The sequence below is a fragment of the Octopus sinensis genome, linkage group LG9 (assembly GCF_006345805.1).
Source record: "Octopus sinensis linkage group LG9, ASM634580v1, whole genome shotgun sequence".
Classification (NCBI taxonomy): domain Eukaryota; kingdom Metazoa; phylum Mollusca; class Cephalopoda; order Octopoda; family Octopodidae; genus Octopus; species Octopus sinensis.
In genome coordinates, this window is record NC_043005.1 from 89,148,740 (window position 1) to 89,168,400 (window position 19,661).

The window sequence follows — 19,661 nt, forward strand, 5'->3', positions numbered from 1 at the left end:
GAACCCCCCCTTTTTTTTGTCCTCTTTCTCTCCTTTTACGATCCCTTTTGATCGACCCCCCCTTTTTTATTTTATTTTTATTTTATTTTATTTTTTTCTTTTTTTTTTTTTTTTTTTTTTTTTTTTTTTTTTTTTAAACCTTCAAAAGAAAAGCTCTACCTTGTAATTTGTTCTATCTGTGTGCAGCCCTGTGGGCTAATAAAGAACATATATTCATACATCAGCATCTCTTTGATGGTGTGGCTACTCTCACTCAATAACAACAACAACAACAACAACAATAATAATAAAAGCCCCGATGCAGTACCAGGCAGTGGCTCTCATGGCTTCTGATTTTAACTGGTTGGAAGTGTTATCATGTACATTGTATTGTATAAAAGATGGGCTACACTCAATACCACTGATTTGCTTGTCAGCTGTTTGATCTTCACCAGTTCAGCATGACCCTTAGTGGCTGACGATATGTGCATCTCTGATCACAAGCAGAAGTAGTGGGGGAGCATCACAGCCATGTGTTGAGAGGGATTCTTTGGGGTTTGGATAATTCATCCCTGGAAACATGGATGTTTTGTTCAACCCTTACTGAGGGGAATGGGCTACTTGACCTGAACAAAATTCTAACTGGGCCCCACCTGTAAGGTCATGTGCTGTTTATCTTGATATGAGATCACCATGTCATGCACATATGGCTGTGATGCATGTGCGTAGTGTACCCTTATCAGACAGGTAGTCATGATGGGTATACTGGGCTTCGTATATTTTACCAGTGTCAATTTGGTGGCATGCACCACTCTCTCACTCAATAATAATAATAATTATAACTCATTGAAAATATTTTTAAAACACATGAAACACATACACACACAGACACACACACACACACACACACACGGGCGAAATGCTTAGCGTTATTTCGTCTGGCGTTACGTTCTGAGATCAAATTCCGCCGAAGTCGACTTTGCCTTTCATCGTTTCGGGGTTGATAAATTAAGTACCTATTTCTTTAGTACCCACAAGGGGCTAAACACAGAGGGGACAAACAAGGACAGACAAACAGATTAAGTCGATTACATCGACCCCAGTGCGTAACTGGTACTTATTTAATCGACCCCAAAAGGATGAAAGGCAAAGTCGACCTCAACGGAATTTGAACTCAGAACATAACGGCAGACGAAATACGGCTATGCATTTCGCCCGGCGTGCTAACATTTCTGCCAGCTTGCCGCTAAATTAAGTACCAGTTACGCACTGAGGTCGATGTGATCAACTTAATTCCTTTGTCTGTCCTTGTTTGTCCCCCTCTATGTTTAGCCCCTTGTAGGCAATAAAGAAATAAGAAATAATCGAGACAGGGGAACAACCTTCATGGCTGCGGTATGTCTGATCAAGACATCTTCTTTACAATTGTTTTACATGTGACTTTCAATCATTGAACTGGTTCCATTTTCCCTCTGGCCTTCCAGTAAGCAGACCTGCTGCATCAAGGCTGTTCAGGAAGTCCTACTTGTTTTGAATAGGCAAGAGTCTTGCTGTGTTGAAGGCCTGGTTGATGAGCTTAGGGTGCTTGGGATGGTGGGGGACTATGCGAGTGTTGAGCTTAACTTGAACAAGGTGGTGGTCCGTCCAGCATTGCCCTGGTGGTGAGGATTTCACAGCTGTCTCATCGACGGGTGATGATGTAGTCTATAAGAAGACACTGTTTGGCTCGGGGGTGCATCTACGTGTTCTTCTATATATCAGCCTGCCTGGGGACTTTGTTTGGGATGAGCAGTTCATGTTCTGCACACTTGCTCTGCAGAAGGAGTCTATTGCTGTTCGTCTTGCCTACAGCGTGCTTTCTACTTGTTGCAGTCACTGCCAACCCCGGCCTTGAAATCACCCATCAGAATGAGCTTGACAATGGCAGGCGTGGTGCATAGAAGAGTGTCCAGGCTGGTGTAGAACTGCTCCTTGGCTTTCTCCGTGGATGTCATGGTGGGGTCGTAAGAGCAGATGATAGTGATGAACCGCTTGTTGCTGATGGGGAGGCAGATCTTCATCAAGCTTCCATTGACGCCAGTCGGAAGATTAGAAATCTGTTTGAAGAGTTTGGTATTGATGGCAAGTCTATTGCTGTGGATGTGGTCTTTGTTTTGGATCTTTCCTTCCCAGAAAAAGGTGTATCCAATGGATTCATTCATCGATCCCTCTTCGGCCAGTAGTGCTTGTTTTAGTTCTTGGAGCCTTTTATTGCGAGTTTCCGGGTTTCATCATGCACACACACGCACGCACACACACACACACACACACACACACACACACATATACATATATATACATGCTGGGCTTCTTTCAGTTTCTATCTACCAAATCCACCCACTCTGTCTGAGGCTATAGTAAAAGATACTTGCCCAAGCTGCCACTCAGTGGGACTGAACCCAGAATCATATGGTTGAGAAGCAAGCTTCTTGCCACAGCCACTCAGTTATGTGTCTACACACACATATACACATGTGTGTGTGTGTGCACGCGCGTGTGTGTTGAAAAACCAAGAAGATGGAAACGCTTAGTGAGCTTTAATATGGCAAAAAGCAAAGAAAATATGAACTGGTTTCGGCCATTTAAGACGAGCTTTTCCTGCTGGAATAAAATGGAAAGAAAAATTGAAATACATGGAATTTAACTTTCAAAATATCACCACTTTTACAAAGTGGCCATCACCACCAACTGGCAGCATTCTGAAGGACTCGAAATACAGCACCATGTAGATTTTACTAATAAAAAGATATGAGCTTCCAGATGTGATATTTTGAAAGTTTAATTTAATCTATTTCGAATTTTAAGGATTATAAGGGGGTCTATTTACTTCTGTTATGTCTGTTTATAAGTAATTTAAATACATATACATAGATACATAGATACATATATATACACACATATACATAGATACATAGATGCATATACATAGATACATGTTCATAGGCACATACATAGATATAAGAACAAGTGCATTAAATACAAAAATTACAAATAAAACGCATCCAACCATTATGGGATACACTGTATGTATATATATATATATATACACATTTATACACACACACATACACACATACACTTTCTCTCTTCGACTTTTTCCTTCCCCCTCTCCCTGAAGGCTGAAAGCTACAGAAGATGTAACTAAATTTAAATGAAAGATCAAAGAAACCTATTTTGTATATTTTCCTAGGTGTGCTATTCCTGGTTACGACAACGACACTTATAAAATCCAAAGTGAAATCCATGAAGAACTGATCAACGAATATATTCCAAAGAGTGAGGATGAAGGAGAGGTGGTTTATGAAAAATGTTTGATATATTCCAATACCACAGAAAATGGAAATCGAACTGCACAGAAGTGCAGTTCTTGGGTTTATGATAAAACCAACACACACACCTCAATCACCAGTCAGGTAAGGTTATTTTGAAAGTCACATGCCACATGTAAGCTAATCTATCTATCCTTCTATCTACCTACCAAGATACATATCTATTTATCTAAAACTATCTGACGAACAGGAACATAAAACTCTGAAGAACCATTTTTTGTGAAAGTATTGCAGCTTTATTAATAAAGTATATATATATATATATATATATATATATATATATATATATATATATAGGTGTGTGTGTGTGTAGATAAAGATAGATTGTTCTGTCTGTCTGTCTATCAACCCAGTTATCTACCTGTCTCTCCATCTCCCTACCTATTTCCTGTCTACTTTTAAATCTACTTCTATGTCCACATGCCTTTTATACTTTTAAAACACTTATATCTACAAACATTAAAGCATTTATAGCCATGATCCTTTAATCTGTTATCCTTTATATCCGTGGTCCTTTAATCCGTGACCCTTTATAACTGTGATCCTTTATATCCCTCCAACCTATTACAGAAACTTAAACCTCCTTCTACTCTGCTCCCTTTTTATTATATCTATATATATAAAACTGTAGTTGCGTGAGTGTCTGTCCCCTTCGATTTAGATTCCTAACTACTCCCACATTTTGCGGTGCAGTTTAACCAAATTCGGGTATCTTATAGTCGTGATTCATATTGAGCCCGTCTGAGTATTAGCGCGCGTCTACGATGAGTCTACGATTTTAAAAATAATTTAACATCATTTTTTATTCCATTTTAATGCATAGTTTTTCGTGTGGCGATTGCGGCGGAGTTGGCGTCCATGGTCACACCTGCACCTATTTGCTTCTCCCCCTTCTTCCCTCCCTCGTGAAGCTGTGGGGAAGGGAGTGTAAGGAAATCAACGTCGTAAAGCGTTGTCAAGGAGACCTCGTTCTTTTAGAACAACGACTTCATGGCTTGAAGACACCAAAACAGAAATGGCTAAGAAAATTGGCATCTATAAGGGAAGTAACTCTCTAAAAATGCTTATATAGTTATTTCCCTTACAAACCCGAGCAACGCCTGGCGATACTGCTAGTTCTATATAATTTCCCTTTATTTTCTTTCATTTCACTTCCCCTCTATATTGTATCCTATCCTGCTTTATTTTATTTTATTTCTTCTCATCTTTCTCTCTGTCAATCCTACAAACAGCATTACCCTGTTATCTTACTAAAATATATGAGTGTATATATTGAAGTATACACGCATAAATGTGTGTATGTATTTATACATATATGTGTGTTAATGTTCATATACCATCTGTGTGTGTATAAAGTTGTTAGCTATGCACCATGAGAAGCATTCAAGTTGTTTATAGAAAGAAGTACACTTTACCTCTTCAAATCTTGACTATTGAAAATTTCTCAATAATATAAAAAATACAGCAAGTTATAATTTTTGCTTTAGTTGACACAGAGCTTTTATAATAAAAAAAAACATTGAAATGTTAAAGATATATGAAAGAAGAATTCAGAACTTGTCACTGTGTGAATAGATACAATTTCATGGCATCTGCATTTTATAAAAAGGGGGGCCGTTGCAATATTTAACGTTAGACCAACTTCTTTTCACTCGTTTGTTCAATATAATTTTGATCCAGACTTTGCAACCTTCAGAGATAAGCATTTACCTCACTTATCTTTTATCATTTGCTTGTTCTAGATATTAGACTGTGGCCATGTTGGGGTATTGCTTGAAGAATTCTACTTGAACGAATCAACCCCAGTAGTTATTGCTTTTTCATAAAGCCTGGTACTTATTCTATTGGTCCCTTTTGCTGAACTGTTAAATTGCGGGGCCATAAACACACCAACATCGGCTGTCAAGCAGTGGTAGGGAACAAGCTCACACACACACACACACACACACACATACTCACACACATGCACACAACACATACATACATACATACTCACACACATGCACACAAACACACACACAAATACAAACATACATGCACACAAACACACACACACACACACATACATACATACATACATACATACATACATGCATACATACATACATACATATATATATATATATCATCGTTTAACGTCTGCTTTCCATGCAGGCATGGGTTGGACGATTTGACTGAGGACTGGCGAACCAGATGGCTGCACCGGGTACCAATCTGATCTGGCAGAGTTTCTACAGCTGGATGCCCTTCCTAACACCAACCACTCTGAGAGTGTTGTGGGTGCTTTTACATGCCACTAGCACAAGGGCCAGTCTGTTAGTCTTCCTTTGATATTGCTGCACCTCTTATGTGCCCATAGCTTACACTGGGTACATCTTATAGAGTTTCTACCTACGCCTTTTCTACAGATCGAGCAGGGCCATCTACCTGAAGGTGTTTGTGGTTTGTCTACCTTCTTCCTTATTAGGACTTTAGTTTTAACTAGGTTAACTCTAAGGCCCTTCGATTCTAAACCTTGCTTCCACACCTGAAACTTCTCCTCTAGTTCTGATAGTGACTCAGCAATTAGAGCAAGGTCATCAGCATAGAGGAGTTCCTAGGGGCATCCTGTCTTGAATTCCTCTGTTATTGCCTGGAGGACAATGATAAATAGGAAGGGCTAAGGACTTAACCTTGGTGGGCCCCTACCTCTACCCAGAATTCTTCACTGTACTCGTTGCCAACCCTCATCTTACTGACGGCGTCCCTGTACATGGCTCGCACAGCTTTCACTAACCATTCACCTACTCCTAGTTTCCTCATTGACCACTAGATAAGGGATTAGGGAACCCTGTCAAAGGCTTTCTCCGTGTCAACGAAAGCCAGGTACAGAGGTTTATCTTTGGCTAGGTATTTCTCCTGCAGCTGTCTTACCAGAAATATAGCATTAGTGGAGCTTTTCCCTGGCACGAACCCAAACTGCATCTCATCCAAACTGACTCTCTCCCTAATTAGTTGGGCTATGACCCTCTCCGTAGCATTCATTACTTGATCCAACAACTTTATACCTCTGTAATTATTTATATCTAAAGCGTCACCTTTACCTTTGTAGCAGTTGACTATGGTGCTGCCTCACCAGTCATTGGGTATGACTCTTTCGTGTATCACCTGGTTAACTATACGGGTGACGAGGCTATAGCTGACACTGCTAGATATTTTGAGCATCTCTGCAGTGATTCCTGATGGGCTGGGGGCTTTCCCTGTCTTCATACTCTTAATTGCTTTATCTCCCAAGGTACTGTCAATTCGGATAGCTGGTCTCTCTGTTGGGTCGACATTCGGCAGAATCTCTTTCTCCCATTCATTTTCTTTATTCAGCAACCTTTCATAGCGGTCTCTCCAAACCTCTCTCTTTGCAACCTCGTCTAGTGCAAGTGAACTACCATCCGTGCAGACACATTTCTCTCCTACGACGCCACGATTCTCATTCACACACTGTCTTGCAACACGAAATACCTCAAATCTTTGGCCCTCACGGCACAGAACATTGGCAATTTTTTTCTTATCTGCTTCCCCTCTAGCTAAATAAACCTCCTGGCAGTCTGATACAATTCCCTGCTACCACCGTTCCTCCAGTCCTTCCAAGCCTGTTTCTTTTGTGTAATGGCCCAGTCAACAACATTGTTCCACCACCACGTTACCTTGAGTCGAGCTGGGACTTTGCACCATCCACAGATTTGGTCAGTGGCTCTCAGCAGGTTGTCCCGTAGAAACCTCCAGTTTTCTTCCACATTATGTGAAGCTATATCCCCTTCTATTTCGTTGAAGGCTTCGAGTAATACGTCTCTAAATCTCTGTCCATTTGCAGGATCTTCAAGTTTCCAGACACTTCTCATCCAAGCTGGTCTTCTTCTGGCATCCACTTAGCCCTGATCCCGAAGTCACTAACTACTAATCTATGTTGAGGGAATTTTTTGGCATTTATAAGTAGCCCTCTTTCCCTTTTTCTTGCGAGGATGTAGTCAATTTGGCTAATATGTCTGCCAGGAAGGTAGGTGACTAGGTGACAGGTGGGTCTCCTGAAGTTGGTATTGCAAACCATAAGATCATTTACATCGTAGAACTCCAGCAGTCTGGTTCCCTCCTCATTGCGGGACCCGAAACCATAGCCTCCATGTACGCCATGGAAGCCCCTTGCATGTTGTCCAACATGTCCATTGAAATCGCCAGCCACAAAGAGAAGGTCCCTGTCATTCGTCAACGAGGTAGTCTGCAATAGGGTGTCATAGAATCGGTCTTTCTGCCCATCAGGTAGCCCCGACTGAGGGGGCATCGGCCGAGATAATGGTAGCTGACCTATGGTGAAGCACTAATCTAATCTTAAGTACTCTGTCGCATACTCTGACTACCTCGATTACCTTATCAACCCATTTCTCCGCAAGAAGTATACCCACGCCCCCAACCCCGTCAGTGTTCCCTGCCCAGAAAATCTTGTACGTGTGTTCTTTGCCTGTGAGGAGCCTAGCGGAACCTCCTCTCCACCTTACTTCTTGGATGCAGCACAAATCTACACGTCTCCGTTCAAGCATCTCAACAATCTCACCAGACATACCTTTCAGTGTGCCGACGTTGAGTGTGCCAACTCTGAGGGTGTGAGAGGTGTGGGCCTGTGGACCCTGGGATGAGGGACAGCAGTGTCGTGTACGTGAAAAGAAAGCTTGCATTTGGCAGAATTCATAAATAAACACTAGACTACAACCTGCATACACTACACCATTTTTATGCGCCATATGATCAATAAACCCTAGGTAGGTGAGGGGATGGCAGAGGCCCTTAGAAGTGTTCGCGGAAGACAACCAAGGATGACAGAGGATAGAAACTTCCGGTGAGTATGGAGGGGGTGGGAGGGTGTACCGCGAACCAGCAAATTTAGACGAGAGCATCGTCTTCTGCACTTGTATACTATGGTTAGACAAATTTAGAGAGAATGAATTAACGAAACGATAAACTTGAATAAAATAAATAAAATATGACGATTAACGGATATGCATGACCTTAAGACAAACAAGAGAGACGAAGCTATCGGAACTATATTTACATGGTAAGGAAATAGATAGATAATAAGGAACGAATGGGTGGGGGGTTATGATCTACGCAGAAACAGGAGCACATGAACGGGAGGTATAGGTAGAGGTGTTTAAATCCTCTAAGGGATAAATGTATCCAGAGGCACTCCTGGTAATTACTTCAGCAGGTATGGTCCTTGTTATAAGGTATACATCCGCGGGTAATTCAAAAGGTAAACCGTAGTTTAATGCGTGTATAGGTGATAAGAAATGGAGGATAAATAACAATGAGAAGTAGGTCTTTGGTGCTAAAAAATGCCATTATTTAATTAGTTAAGCAAGGTGAGAGTAAGAGTGAGTTTACAGCTGTTTCTGTGTACCATGCTGAGGTAAATACAGCAAAGTACACAGAAACAGCTGTAAACTCACTCTTACCTTTCTTAACTAATTAAATAATGGTTTTTAGCACCAAAGACCCACTTCTCATTGTTATTTTTCCTCCATTTCTTCTCTCTCCCTCTCTCTCTCTCTCTATTTATATAGATATATATATATATATATATATATATATTATATATATATATATATTATATATATATATATCATCACCATCATCATCATCGTTTAACGTCCGTTTTCCATGCCAACATGGGTTGGACAGTTTGACCGGGGTCTGGGAAGCCAGGAGGCTGCACCAGGCTCCAGTCTGATCTGACAGTGTTTCTACAGCTGGATGCCCTTCTTAACGCCAACCACCCCGTGAGTGTAGTGGGTGTTTTTTACGTGCCACCGGCACAGGTGACAGGGGAGGCTGGCAATGGCGACGATCGGTTGGTGCTTCTTACGTGCCACCGGCACGGAAGCCAGTCAAGGTGGCACTGGCATCAGCCACGTTCGGATGGTGCTTTTCACGTGCCATCGGCACAGGTATCACAACTACAATTTCCATTTGATTTTTTGATGTTGATGTACTTGATTCAATAGGTCTCCTCAAGCACAGCAGGTCGCCATGAACTCACGTTATTTGTCGAGTCTTCGTAGTTGCAGCATATCTCCAGAGGTCTCGGTCTTTCATCATTGCCTCTGTGAGACTCAATGTTCGATGGTCATACTTGACCACCTAATTCCATGTCTTCCTGGGTCTACCTCTACTCCGGATTCCTTGAACTGTTTGAGAGTGACACTTCTTCACACATCTCTCCTCATCCATCCGTAGTACATGACCATACCAGCTCAGACGTTTCTCTTGCACGCCACATCCAATGCTTCTTATGTCCAGCATTTCCCTCAGTGCGCTTACACTCTGTCGTACGAGGGGCGTTCAATAAGTAATGCCCCTGACCCACTTCCCATAACAGTAGAGCAACGAAACTTGGCACAGTTATTAGTCCTTTTCTACATAGGAAGCACTCAGAGTTACGCATTTCTCCTATCGTTTGATGCAGCTCTGGAGACCGTTTTTGTAGAAGACCCCAGCTTGGTCCTCCAACCACGACGTGACTTCAGAAATCAAGGCTGCATCATCTGGGAAACGCTTTCCTTTCAAAAACAACTTCATGGCTGAGAAGAGGTGAAAATGAGAGGGTGCAAGGTCAGGAGAGTAGGGGAGATGGGGGAGGATTTCATAGCCGAACGCCTGTGCTTCTGATCTGGCGACACGCGAGTTGTGGACCGGAGCGTTGTCCTGAGGAGGAGGATGCCTTTGCTGATCTTGCCCCGCCTCTTGATTTTGATAGCTTCTCTTAATTTCATCAAAAGTGAAGCATAATAAGCTCCTGTAATTGTGGTACCCTTTGCCAGGAAATCTGTCATCACTACTCCGTCCTGGTCCCAGAAGACTGTGAGCATGACCTTGCCAGTGGAGGGCTGCACCCTTGCCTTCTTTGGAGGAGGTGAGTCACGGTGCTTCCACTGCATTGACTGGGCTTTGGTCTCTGGATCATAGTGATGGACCCAGGTTTCATCCTGTGTAATCAGTCTTTTGAAAAATTTTGACTCATCTTCTTGGCACATCTCCAAATAAATCCTCGAGTACTCGACGCGTTCTTGCTTCTGGAAAGGTGTGAGCAACCTGGGAATCCATCTGGCAGACACCTTTTGCATATGCAAATGGTCATGAATGATAGTTTCCACAGATCCGGTACTAATCTTGACCTCATGGGCTATTTGGCGAATAGTTATGTGCCGATCTTCCAAAATGGCAGCCTCAACTTGACGGACAAATGCCTCATCAATGGCAGAAGGGGGCGACCAGATCTGGGAGCTGTTTCCACAGAGTTCCGACCATGTTTGAATTCATGATGCTAGCGTTTTACAAGGTCATATGATGGGGCATCATCACCATAAGTTACTTTCATTTCATCGAAAGTCTCCCGTGGTGTGCGTCCTTTCAAATACAAAAACTGGGTCACTGCTCGACACTCAACAGGCTCCATTTCACACTTGACTCAGTTTAAAGACCTGTAAATCAGAAACCACAATTAGTATGGACCTGTAATTTACTACTTAATCTGTAGAGATATGAATAATTGCACATGCAAAATTTCAGCTAGATCAAACAACTGCAAGTGGGTCAGTGACATTACTTATTGAGCGTCCCTCGTATGTACACACTGACATTACACATCCAGCAGATCATGCTAGCTTCATTTCTTTCAAGCCTATGCATGTCCTCTGCAGTCACAGCCCATGTATCACTACTGTGAAGCATGGCAGTTCGCACACATGCGTCGTATACTCTACCTTTCACTCTGAGCATAGAGGAGCTCCCAGAAGCAACCCGTTTTGAATTCCTCTGTTATTGCCTGGAGGACTATCTCTTATCTTATCATAAAAGGCAGATTTTCTCTGCCTGTTCCCATGTTTCTTTTTAATACAATTCTACACTATAGAATTTCTTCAATTGGAATTTACCTATGATTTTTTCCAAGTAGATTCGATTGGGTCATGGCATGTAAAGTTTTTTTTCAATTTGACCCCAATTAAGCAAAAATTCGAGAAAACTCAATATTTTACGATTTGCCTCTCTCATTTCAAGTGGTTTACTCCTGCTATTACCACCACACATTCTCCTACTTTTTCTTTGCAAGTGTGAAACTATTAAAGTGAAAGTATTATATAACAGGGATGAGCCATTAATACTAGTCATCCTTTTTGCTAGAGGAAGATCCGCTATGGTCTTATATGCTACACCACTGGTTTTCAATTCATATTAATCAAATTAATATTCAATTTTTAACCCTTATTATGTGTGTGTGTGTGTGTGTGTGTGTGTGTGTGTGTGTGTGTGTGTGTGTGTGTGTGTGTATTAGCAATTCGTATAAAATTGCATCAATGACTTGAACTTGAATAAGTGGTTTCACATAATGGGGATAAATTAAAAAGGTTTGTTATTATTATTACTGTTTGACTATTGTAATCACGTTTGTTGGTTCCTCGTCAGAGAAACGTTGTTGTGTTGCATTTGTTAAATAATTGTAAACCGTAACCCTCTCCCTTTCGGAGAAGGGGCTTTGGTTATTGTTTAAAAATTGAATTGTGTCCCTGTTTGGGGAAATTGACAATATGTTCACCGTCTTTACGGAAGCATTTTTTGTTAAAATGCCTTCGATAGAAGAAAGTCCAAAAATGGATTTCGCTGCAGCCGTACACTTCTATACAAGAGGGAGGACAAGATCCAATTGATCGAAATTGCAAGAGACGGGCCTACAATTCCAGTCTGTTATATATTTTGAGTATTGTTATCACTAGCGATATCAAGATATAACTTTGTATTTTATGTGTAGATGTATATATATAGATGTACATGTAATATGTACACACATATATATATACACATATATACATACATAATATATCTACCCATACACACATACGCACACACACACACATACATAGGGACAGGTGTGGCTGTGTGGTAACAAACTACGTTCGAAGATACTGTACTTGATATGGGCGGTTTTGCCTTGCCGGTCTATGGCCTACCTTCAACAAACCGGGAAGGCACAAACACTCTGTCTTCACATTTGCTGCGTGAGACATGTTTTAATGTTGACGAGCTTGCCGAGTACATAGCCGACAAATAGCCAAAGCTCCTTCCAGAACAGAAGTTCGCTTACAACTCCGTTGTTAATTCAGTCCGGGCCAAAGCTGGGGGGATTTTTTCCTGGACATTCCTGGGGGCACTGGGAAAACTTTTGTCAACAAATTGATACTGGCAGAGATTAGGCGAACACAAGGCATTGCCCCAGCTGTGGCATCATCTGGAATTGCGGCTACTTTGTTGCCAGGCGGCAGAACAGCTCACTCCACTTTCAAGCTCCCGCTTGACTTAGCGAAGACTGAGACACCAACTTGCAACATCAGTAACAGATCCGATCAGGCAGAAGTCTTCAGACGATGCAAGCTTATCGTTTGGGATGAATGCACGATGGCCACAGAGGTGCTCTTGAGGCACTAGATAGATCTCTCAGAGACATCAAACACTCTTCAGCTCCCATGGGAGGTATAACACTTCTTCTTTCAGGGGACTTCCGATAAGCACTTCCCGTTATTCCCAAAGGGACTAGAGCTGATGCAGTAAGTGCGTGTCTTAAGTCATCCACATTGTGGCCACTGGTGAAGACTCTCAAACTTCACACCAATATGCGTGCTCATATGCAACGTGATATCACATCTGCAGCATTTTCTCACACCCTCCTTGCACTTGGCGAAGGCAAAATACCAGGGGATGAAAATGGTAATATTGCCATCGATTCCATTTGTACCATTGTTAAAACGCCTTCTGATCTCAGAGATGCAGTGTTCCCAGATCTACAAGCTAATTACCAGAATATGGATTGGATTGGCCAAAGGGCTATTCTGGCCCCGAGGAATAAAACTGTTCACCATATTAATGATGAAATGCTAAAACTCATTCCTGGGAATGTCTATGTATATAAGTCTATCGATACAACTCTTGACCCAGAGGACGTCATCAACTATCCAATAGAGGTACTCAATTCCTTTGAGCCCCCCTCCCCGGACTACCACCATACATTCTCAAACTTAAAGTTGGTGCCCCTATAATGCTCATTAGAAATTTGGTTCCCCCAAAACAATGCAATGGCACACGTTTGATCGTTAAGTCCTTATCTCCCAATCCGATTGAAACCACCATTATCACAGGGTGCGGTCGAGGCAACGTTGTGCTCATACCTAGGATGCATCTTTTCCCATCAGGAGTAGACCTACCTTTCATATTTCGGAGGTCCCAGTTCCCAGTAAAGCCATGTTTCGCAATGTCAATTAACAAAGCGCAGAGTCAAACACTGTCTGTGGCGGGAATACATTTGGGAGAGCCATGTTTCTCTCAGGGTAAGCTTTATGTTGCCTGCTCGCGTGTCGGCAGCAACAGTGATGCTTTCGCATTCGTTCCTCAACGAAAAACAAAAAAACATTGTGTACAAGGAGGTTTTATAGGATTACTACATTTCATCATTTTCGAACACGTTAGTATTTCACTTACATACGACCCTCTTTTATGATGGCATTTACATTTTTAGGCGTTTCATGACATTAATTCACACTTAACAAACACCTGTCCTTCGCTCACCTCTATTTCTATCCATTCATCATCAAACCACCAGCCTCATCTTCTATATCCAACTTACATGACACATCTACCCCCTACATCTACACTCTCACTGTTAAAGTTTACATAAGCGACAACACGATCGCAACATACACTTTGGAAACTAAGCAACAGATCATTTTATACAACAACAAATTTAATCATAACGCCCATCAATGAAAACATCTCTACCACTGTGTTGTGATTCATCTATTCAGCACCACTACAGTCTTGCCTGTCTGACATATGGTGAGTAGATGCTATTGTTCTATATTTTATAAATTACCCATATTTACTTACCCATGCTTCATTCCCCTCTTGCCTACATAGGGCATCCATTCTCTTTTGACACATCATGAAGTTTTGTAACAGCACATGCGCTGCCGTTCGTGGAAAACGAAGAGACCCTATTCACCTGCGAACGTTTTACACCGCCTTCCACGACTATCAAATTCTTACAATTATGAGAACAATAACATGGCTCTTTTCAAGGCAACCTCGCATTCAATTCTTACACCATTCTACGAGTGGGTAGGAACCCTTTTACACGGCTTTCTATACACTTACAAATATATTCATTCGCCGTAAACTTATATCAATATTTGCCTTAATAATCATAATTCAGTGCAATCATTAACAGTACTTTCAAGCAACTCAGCCCCGAGCATCGCCGGGCAATTCTGCTAGTGATGAATAAAATGGGACTGAGCGCAGAACCTTGGTGGACCCTTGCTTCTACCCGGAATTTTTCACTATACTCGTTGCCAATCTTAACCTTGCTGACGGCTTCTCTGTATAGGCTCTGTACAGCCCTTATTAACCATTCATCAATCCCCAGTTTCCGCATCGCCCACCAGATAAGGGACCGGGGGACCCTGTCAAAGGCTTTCTCCAAGTCCACGAAATCTATGTTGAGGGGCTTATCTTTAGCTAGGTATTTCTCCTGCAGTTGTCGAACCAGGAATATGGCATCAGTGGTGCTTCTATCCGGCACAAAACCGAACTGCATCTCATCTAGGCAGACTATCTCCCTAATCAGATAGGCTCTGACCCTCTCCATGACCTTCATCACCTGATCCAGCAGTTTGGCACCCCTGTAGTTATTTCTATCTAGAGCATCACCTTTACCCTTGTAGCACTTGACTATGGTGCTGCTACGCCAGTCATTGGGTATGACTTCATTATGAACTACCTGGTTTACAATGCAGGTGACTAGGCCATAGCCCACACCACCAGATGTTTTAAGCATTTCAGCAGTGATTCCTGATGGGCCGGGGACTTTTCCTGGCTTCATACCCTTAATTGCTTTATCTACTAGGGAGCTGTCTATTGGGATAGCTGGTCCCTCTACTGGGTCAATATTTGGCAGGCTCTCCTCCTCCCATTCATTCTCCACATTCAGCAGTCTCTCATAATGGCTTCTCCAAGTCTCTTTCTTTTCAGAAACATTGAAAGCAAGTGCACCATCATCCATGCGGACGCATTTCTCTCCTGTGACATTACAATTTTCTCTCAAACACTGTCTTGCAATCCGAAATACCACAGTTCTTTGATCCTCACGTCGCTGGACATTGGCAAACTTCTTCTTTTCTGCTTCACCCTTGGATATGTATACCTGCCAACCAGCCTCCCTTTTGGCTATCTGGTACAGTTCCCTGCTACCCCCATCCCTCCAGGCTTTCCAGGCCTGTTCCTTTGCTCTAATGGCTTTGTCTGGAACTTTGTTGGTTATGACAAGGGTTCCAGTTGAACTGATCAACAGAACAGCCTGCTCATGAAATTAACGTGCAAGTGGCTGAGCAATCCACAGACACGAGTACCCTTGAGGTAGTTCTTGGGTAGATTCAGCATGACACAAAGTGTGATAAGGCTGGCCCTTTGAAATATAGGTACAACAGAAACAGGAAGAAAGAGTGAGAGAAAGTTGTGGCGAAAGAGTACAGCAGGGTTTGCCACCACCCCTTGCTGGAGCCTCATGGAGGTTTAGGGGTTTTTGCTCAATAAACACTCACAACACCCGGTCTGGGAATTGAAACTGCAATCCTATGACCGCGAGTCTACTGCCCTAACTACTGAGCCATTGCGCCTCACACACATACACACACACACATACACACACACACATACACACACACACATACATGCACACACACACATATATACACACATATATACACACATATATATGACAAGTGTCTTTCAGTGTCCGTCAGCCGAATCCCCTCACAAGACTTTTGTTGACCTGAAGCAATAGATGACACTTACACAAGGGGCCATGCAATGGAACTGAACCCAGAACTATGTGCTTGGGAAGCAAAATTCTTACCACACAGCCATGCCTGCACCTACAGAACCATGCAAGAAAGATTTTTCATGGTCACAGCATTCAATTATTGTACATGTATACAACCATCATGAGAAGCTTAATATTAGATGTACACACCAATGCAATATCACTGCCACATGTACACATAGAAACGCAAATGTCGGGAACTATGAATGTAGTATTTGTGTGTATATGTTAAGTATCCAATGAGGAGAGCTTAAACAATTAGGCTGGGATATCAATGTAAATAAATTAGCTAAGGTTGTTATGTTGTACTAAGATCTTTGTTATATACATTGCTCCTAAATTCTATTTTCAATTCAGTCGTAAGATCTTATTCATATATGCGCATGTGTCTGCATGCATGTGTAAAAGCAAAACCGAATGTACACTACACCATCACTATGTGTCCACCCGATCTTTGATTTCTTCAGGAATTTCTGACTGTTGATCGCTTCGGAGTTAAATCATCAGACAAGCATCAGCTTCTTCTCCTGTTAGCCCTTGCCATAAATATAGTTACCAAGTGGACGAAGGCGAAATAAGGGAGATCCTCATCTAAGCCAGGGGTTGGACAGCCCCCAGTAAGAGTATTTATAGCTGACATTGGTGACATTAGTCCCAAACAGTTGGTGACGATTGCAAGACATACTTTACCAAGAAAGACTTACAACCAACCAAATCAAGTTCCATGATGCAAGACGAAGAGAAGATGGTTGAAAAATTCTATTTCTTACTGTCTGGAACCACCAGTCACTTTATTACTAATTAACAATCAGGAGAGCTCTTTTACACAGCTCTGAAATCTCTGCCATCCTTCAAAATCCCATCAATTACCAAGGTCAACAATTCATGCCTGAACAAGAGAAATCATAGAATAAGGGACAGTTGGGACCTGAAGGTGTCATCAATTGGCATCAAAGTGGAAATGGAAGGTTGCAGGGTTATGCCTAATACCAAAGGAGTTGATGAAAACCATGGCAACTGGCAGAATGGGTTTAGGATAATTCCTACAAGATCCAAGGTTGACAAGGTCGAGGACAAAGATAGATACCATCTTATACAGGGAGATATCTGGGTATAGACATCATCTTATCCAGGGTGATATCTGGGTATAGACACCATCTTATCCAGAGAGATATCTGGGTATAGACACCATCTTATCCAGGGAGATATCTGAGTATATGGAGGGTGAAAGAGTGAAGAAAATGGAATACGTTCTGGAGTTTTATTGATAGAGTTTTCTACAAAAGTACATCTCTATGATGCAATGTATGTTGGGACAGGATATTGATTGTGGTTCCAAGACATTGTCGCCATAGCGTGAAGTGTTCTGGCAATGGTTATTGATAATATTTCCAATATAACTCCTGGGTCAGAATAGATTCTGAGACTAATTCTTGAAAACAATCTTTACAACAAAGTCCCTCCACACAAAAGATTCTGGATTAACATCCAACAGTGACATAACTGCAGGAATGGAATTTGCTTAGGGGTGCAAACCCAGGTCCAAAATATTTTATAAAATGAATTCAATCTTTTTTCAATCTTAATATTGAAACAAACTCAGTTATAATAATATTTATTATTATTATTATTATTATTATTATTATTATTATTATTATTATTATTATATTTGTACATCAGTCAATTCGGATACATTCAATCATGAAAGATAATTTTTGAAATTAACCCAAAAATGATTTTATGCTCATTCGTTTTGGTGATGAAGCTTTTTAGGAGATCGTTTAAAGCGTTTTCTTTGCCCCTGCACCACTAAATTTTACTAGGTGTACTCGCACTGTTCCCGAGCCAATGAACAGTGGTCCCTTTGACAGTGGCTCCTTCCCTATTATACAATCGATTCTGGGAGTGTCACATGACCGTTGTTCCTACAACAAAGACCTTTGAATACACACTATGAAAGGGGTCTCCAAGAAACACTGTTTCTACATTTCCAAAGCATAAAATTATTATTATCAAAATTATAAAATGTATACATTAAATAGTTTTCCTATTTCTCATTGCAGCTAAATCTCGTTTGCGATAAAGCGATTCTGGCAAGGCACACCTTTACGTTTTACTTCATGGGCAGCATTTTGGCCATGGTCAGCTGTGGAATTTTATCAGACAGGTAAGTTCTGTGTGTCGTATCTGCATGCTGGTGTGTTTAGTGCTTGCACTACATTTTGCATTTTTGCATATTTTATATATATGTTTGTGCGTGTGTGTGTGTGTGTGTAGTGCATGAATCTGTATATATGGTTGTGGATGTTAACTCATGACCGAGCATGACCACTTCATAAGTTCAAAACTTCCTTGCAAACGTTCTGAGAATCCAAGAAGTTCCTGTGCATGGATTTGGTTTGAGAAGAACCACTTTTCTGAGCAAACTGCCATAAAACCAGAGGCACAACAGAGGCTGAGATGACCAGAAGCCAACTGCACTTCAATGCTTTTTTATACAAGTTTACCTTTGCCTAAGAGGAAGTTCTGACAAGAAGTAGGGGTCCTTCATTCCCAGTGATTTACATGCTAATTAAACCATATCTGGGACCCTGACAGGTGCTTCTATCGCAGATCAGATCTGGGACGAATAGTTTAAATATATACACAAATATGGACACACATTTGTATATATATATATATACATTCATACGCACACACACAGAGAAAGAGAGCTAGTGATACAGGTAAAGCTGCCTTGGTGTCTGTCTGCATCCCTGTCTCCATATCAGCTCACCTGGATTTCTCTCATAGCCACCCTTTACTCTCAGACTCTAAAATTTAAAATTCAAATATTTAAATTTTTTATTTTAAGCTTAAGCTTTGCCGAGGTTTATTTTTAGTTTTAGTTTTCGTTTTAGTTTTAGTTTTACTCACGTATTTAATTATGTTACACCAAATTAATGTACAATTTCATTATTTTACAAAATTATGCACACCGAACACTATTTTTAAAAAATTGTTTGCATATATACGTTATGATGTAGATATGTCTCTATATATTTATGTGTGTGTATTGTAGGTATGTATATGTATTATTACGCTTCAAGTAATATGTCTCTAAATCCCTGTCCATTCGCAGGATCTTTAAGCTTCCAGACCCTTCTCCTCCATGCTGGTTGTCTTCTGGGCATCCACTTGGCAGGTTTCCTGAAGTTGGTATTGCAAACCATGAGATCATTTGCATCGCAGAACTCCAGCAGTCTGTTTCCCTCCTCATTGCGGGAACCAAAACCATAGCCTCCATGTACGCCATGGAAGCCCCCTGCATGTTGTCCAACATGTCCATTGAAATCACCAGCCACAAAGAGAAGGTCCCTGTCATT

At 41.4% G+C, this 19,661-nt stretch overlaps 1 protein-coding gene across 1 annotated transcript in view; it reads left to right on the forward strand.

The window, feature by feature from the left end:
• LOC118764674 (organic cation transporter protein-like) overlaps nt 1-19,178 on the forward strand; it is a 429,478-nt gene extending 410,300 nt beyond the window's left edge. The window contains exons 3-4 of the mRNA XM_036505679.1: nt 18,360-18,463; nt 19,151-19,178. Coding sequence (XP_036361572.1) covers nt 18,360-18,463; nt 19,151-19,178 — 132 coding nt within the window. The remainder of the gene's footprint in view (nt 1-18,359; nt 18,464-19,150) is intronic.
• The last annotated feature ends 483 nt before the right edge of the window (nt 19,179-19,661 follow it).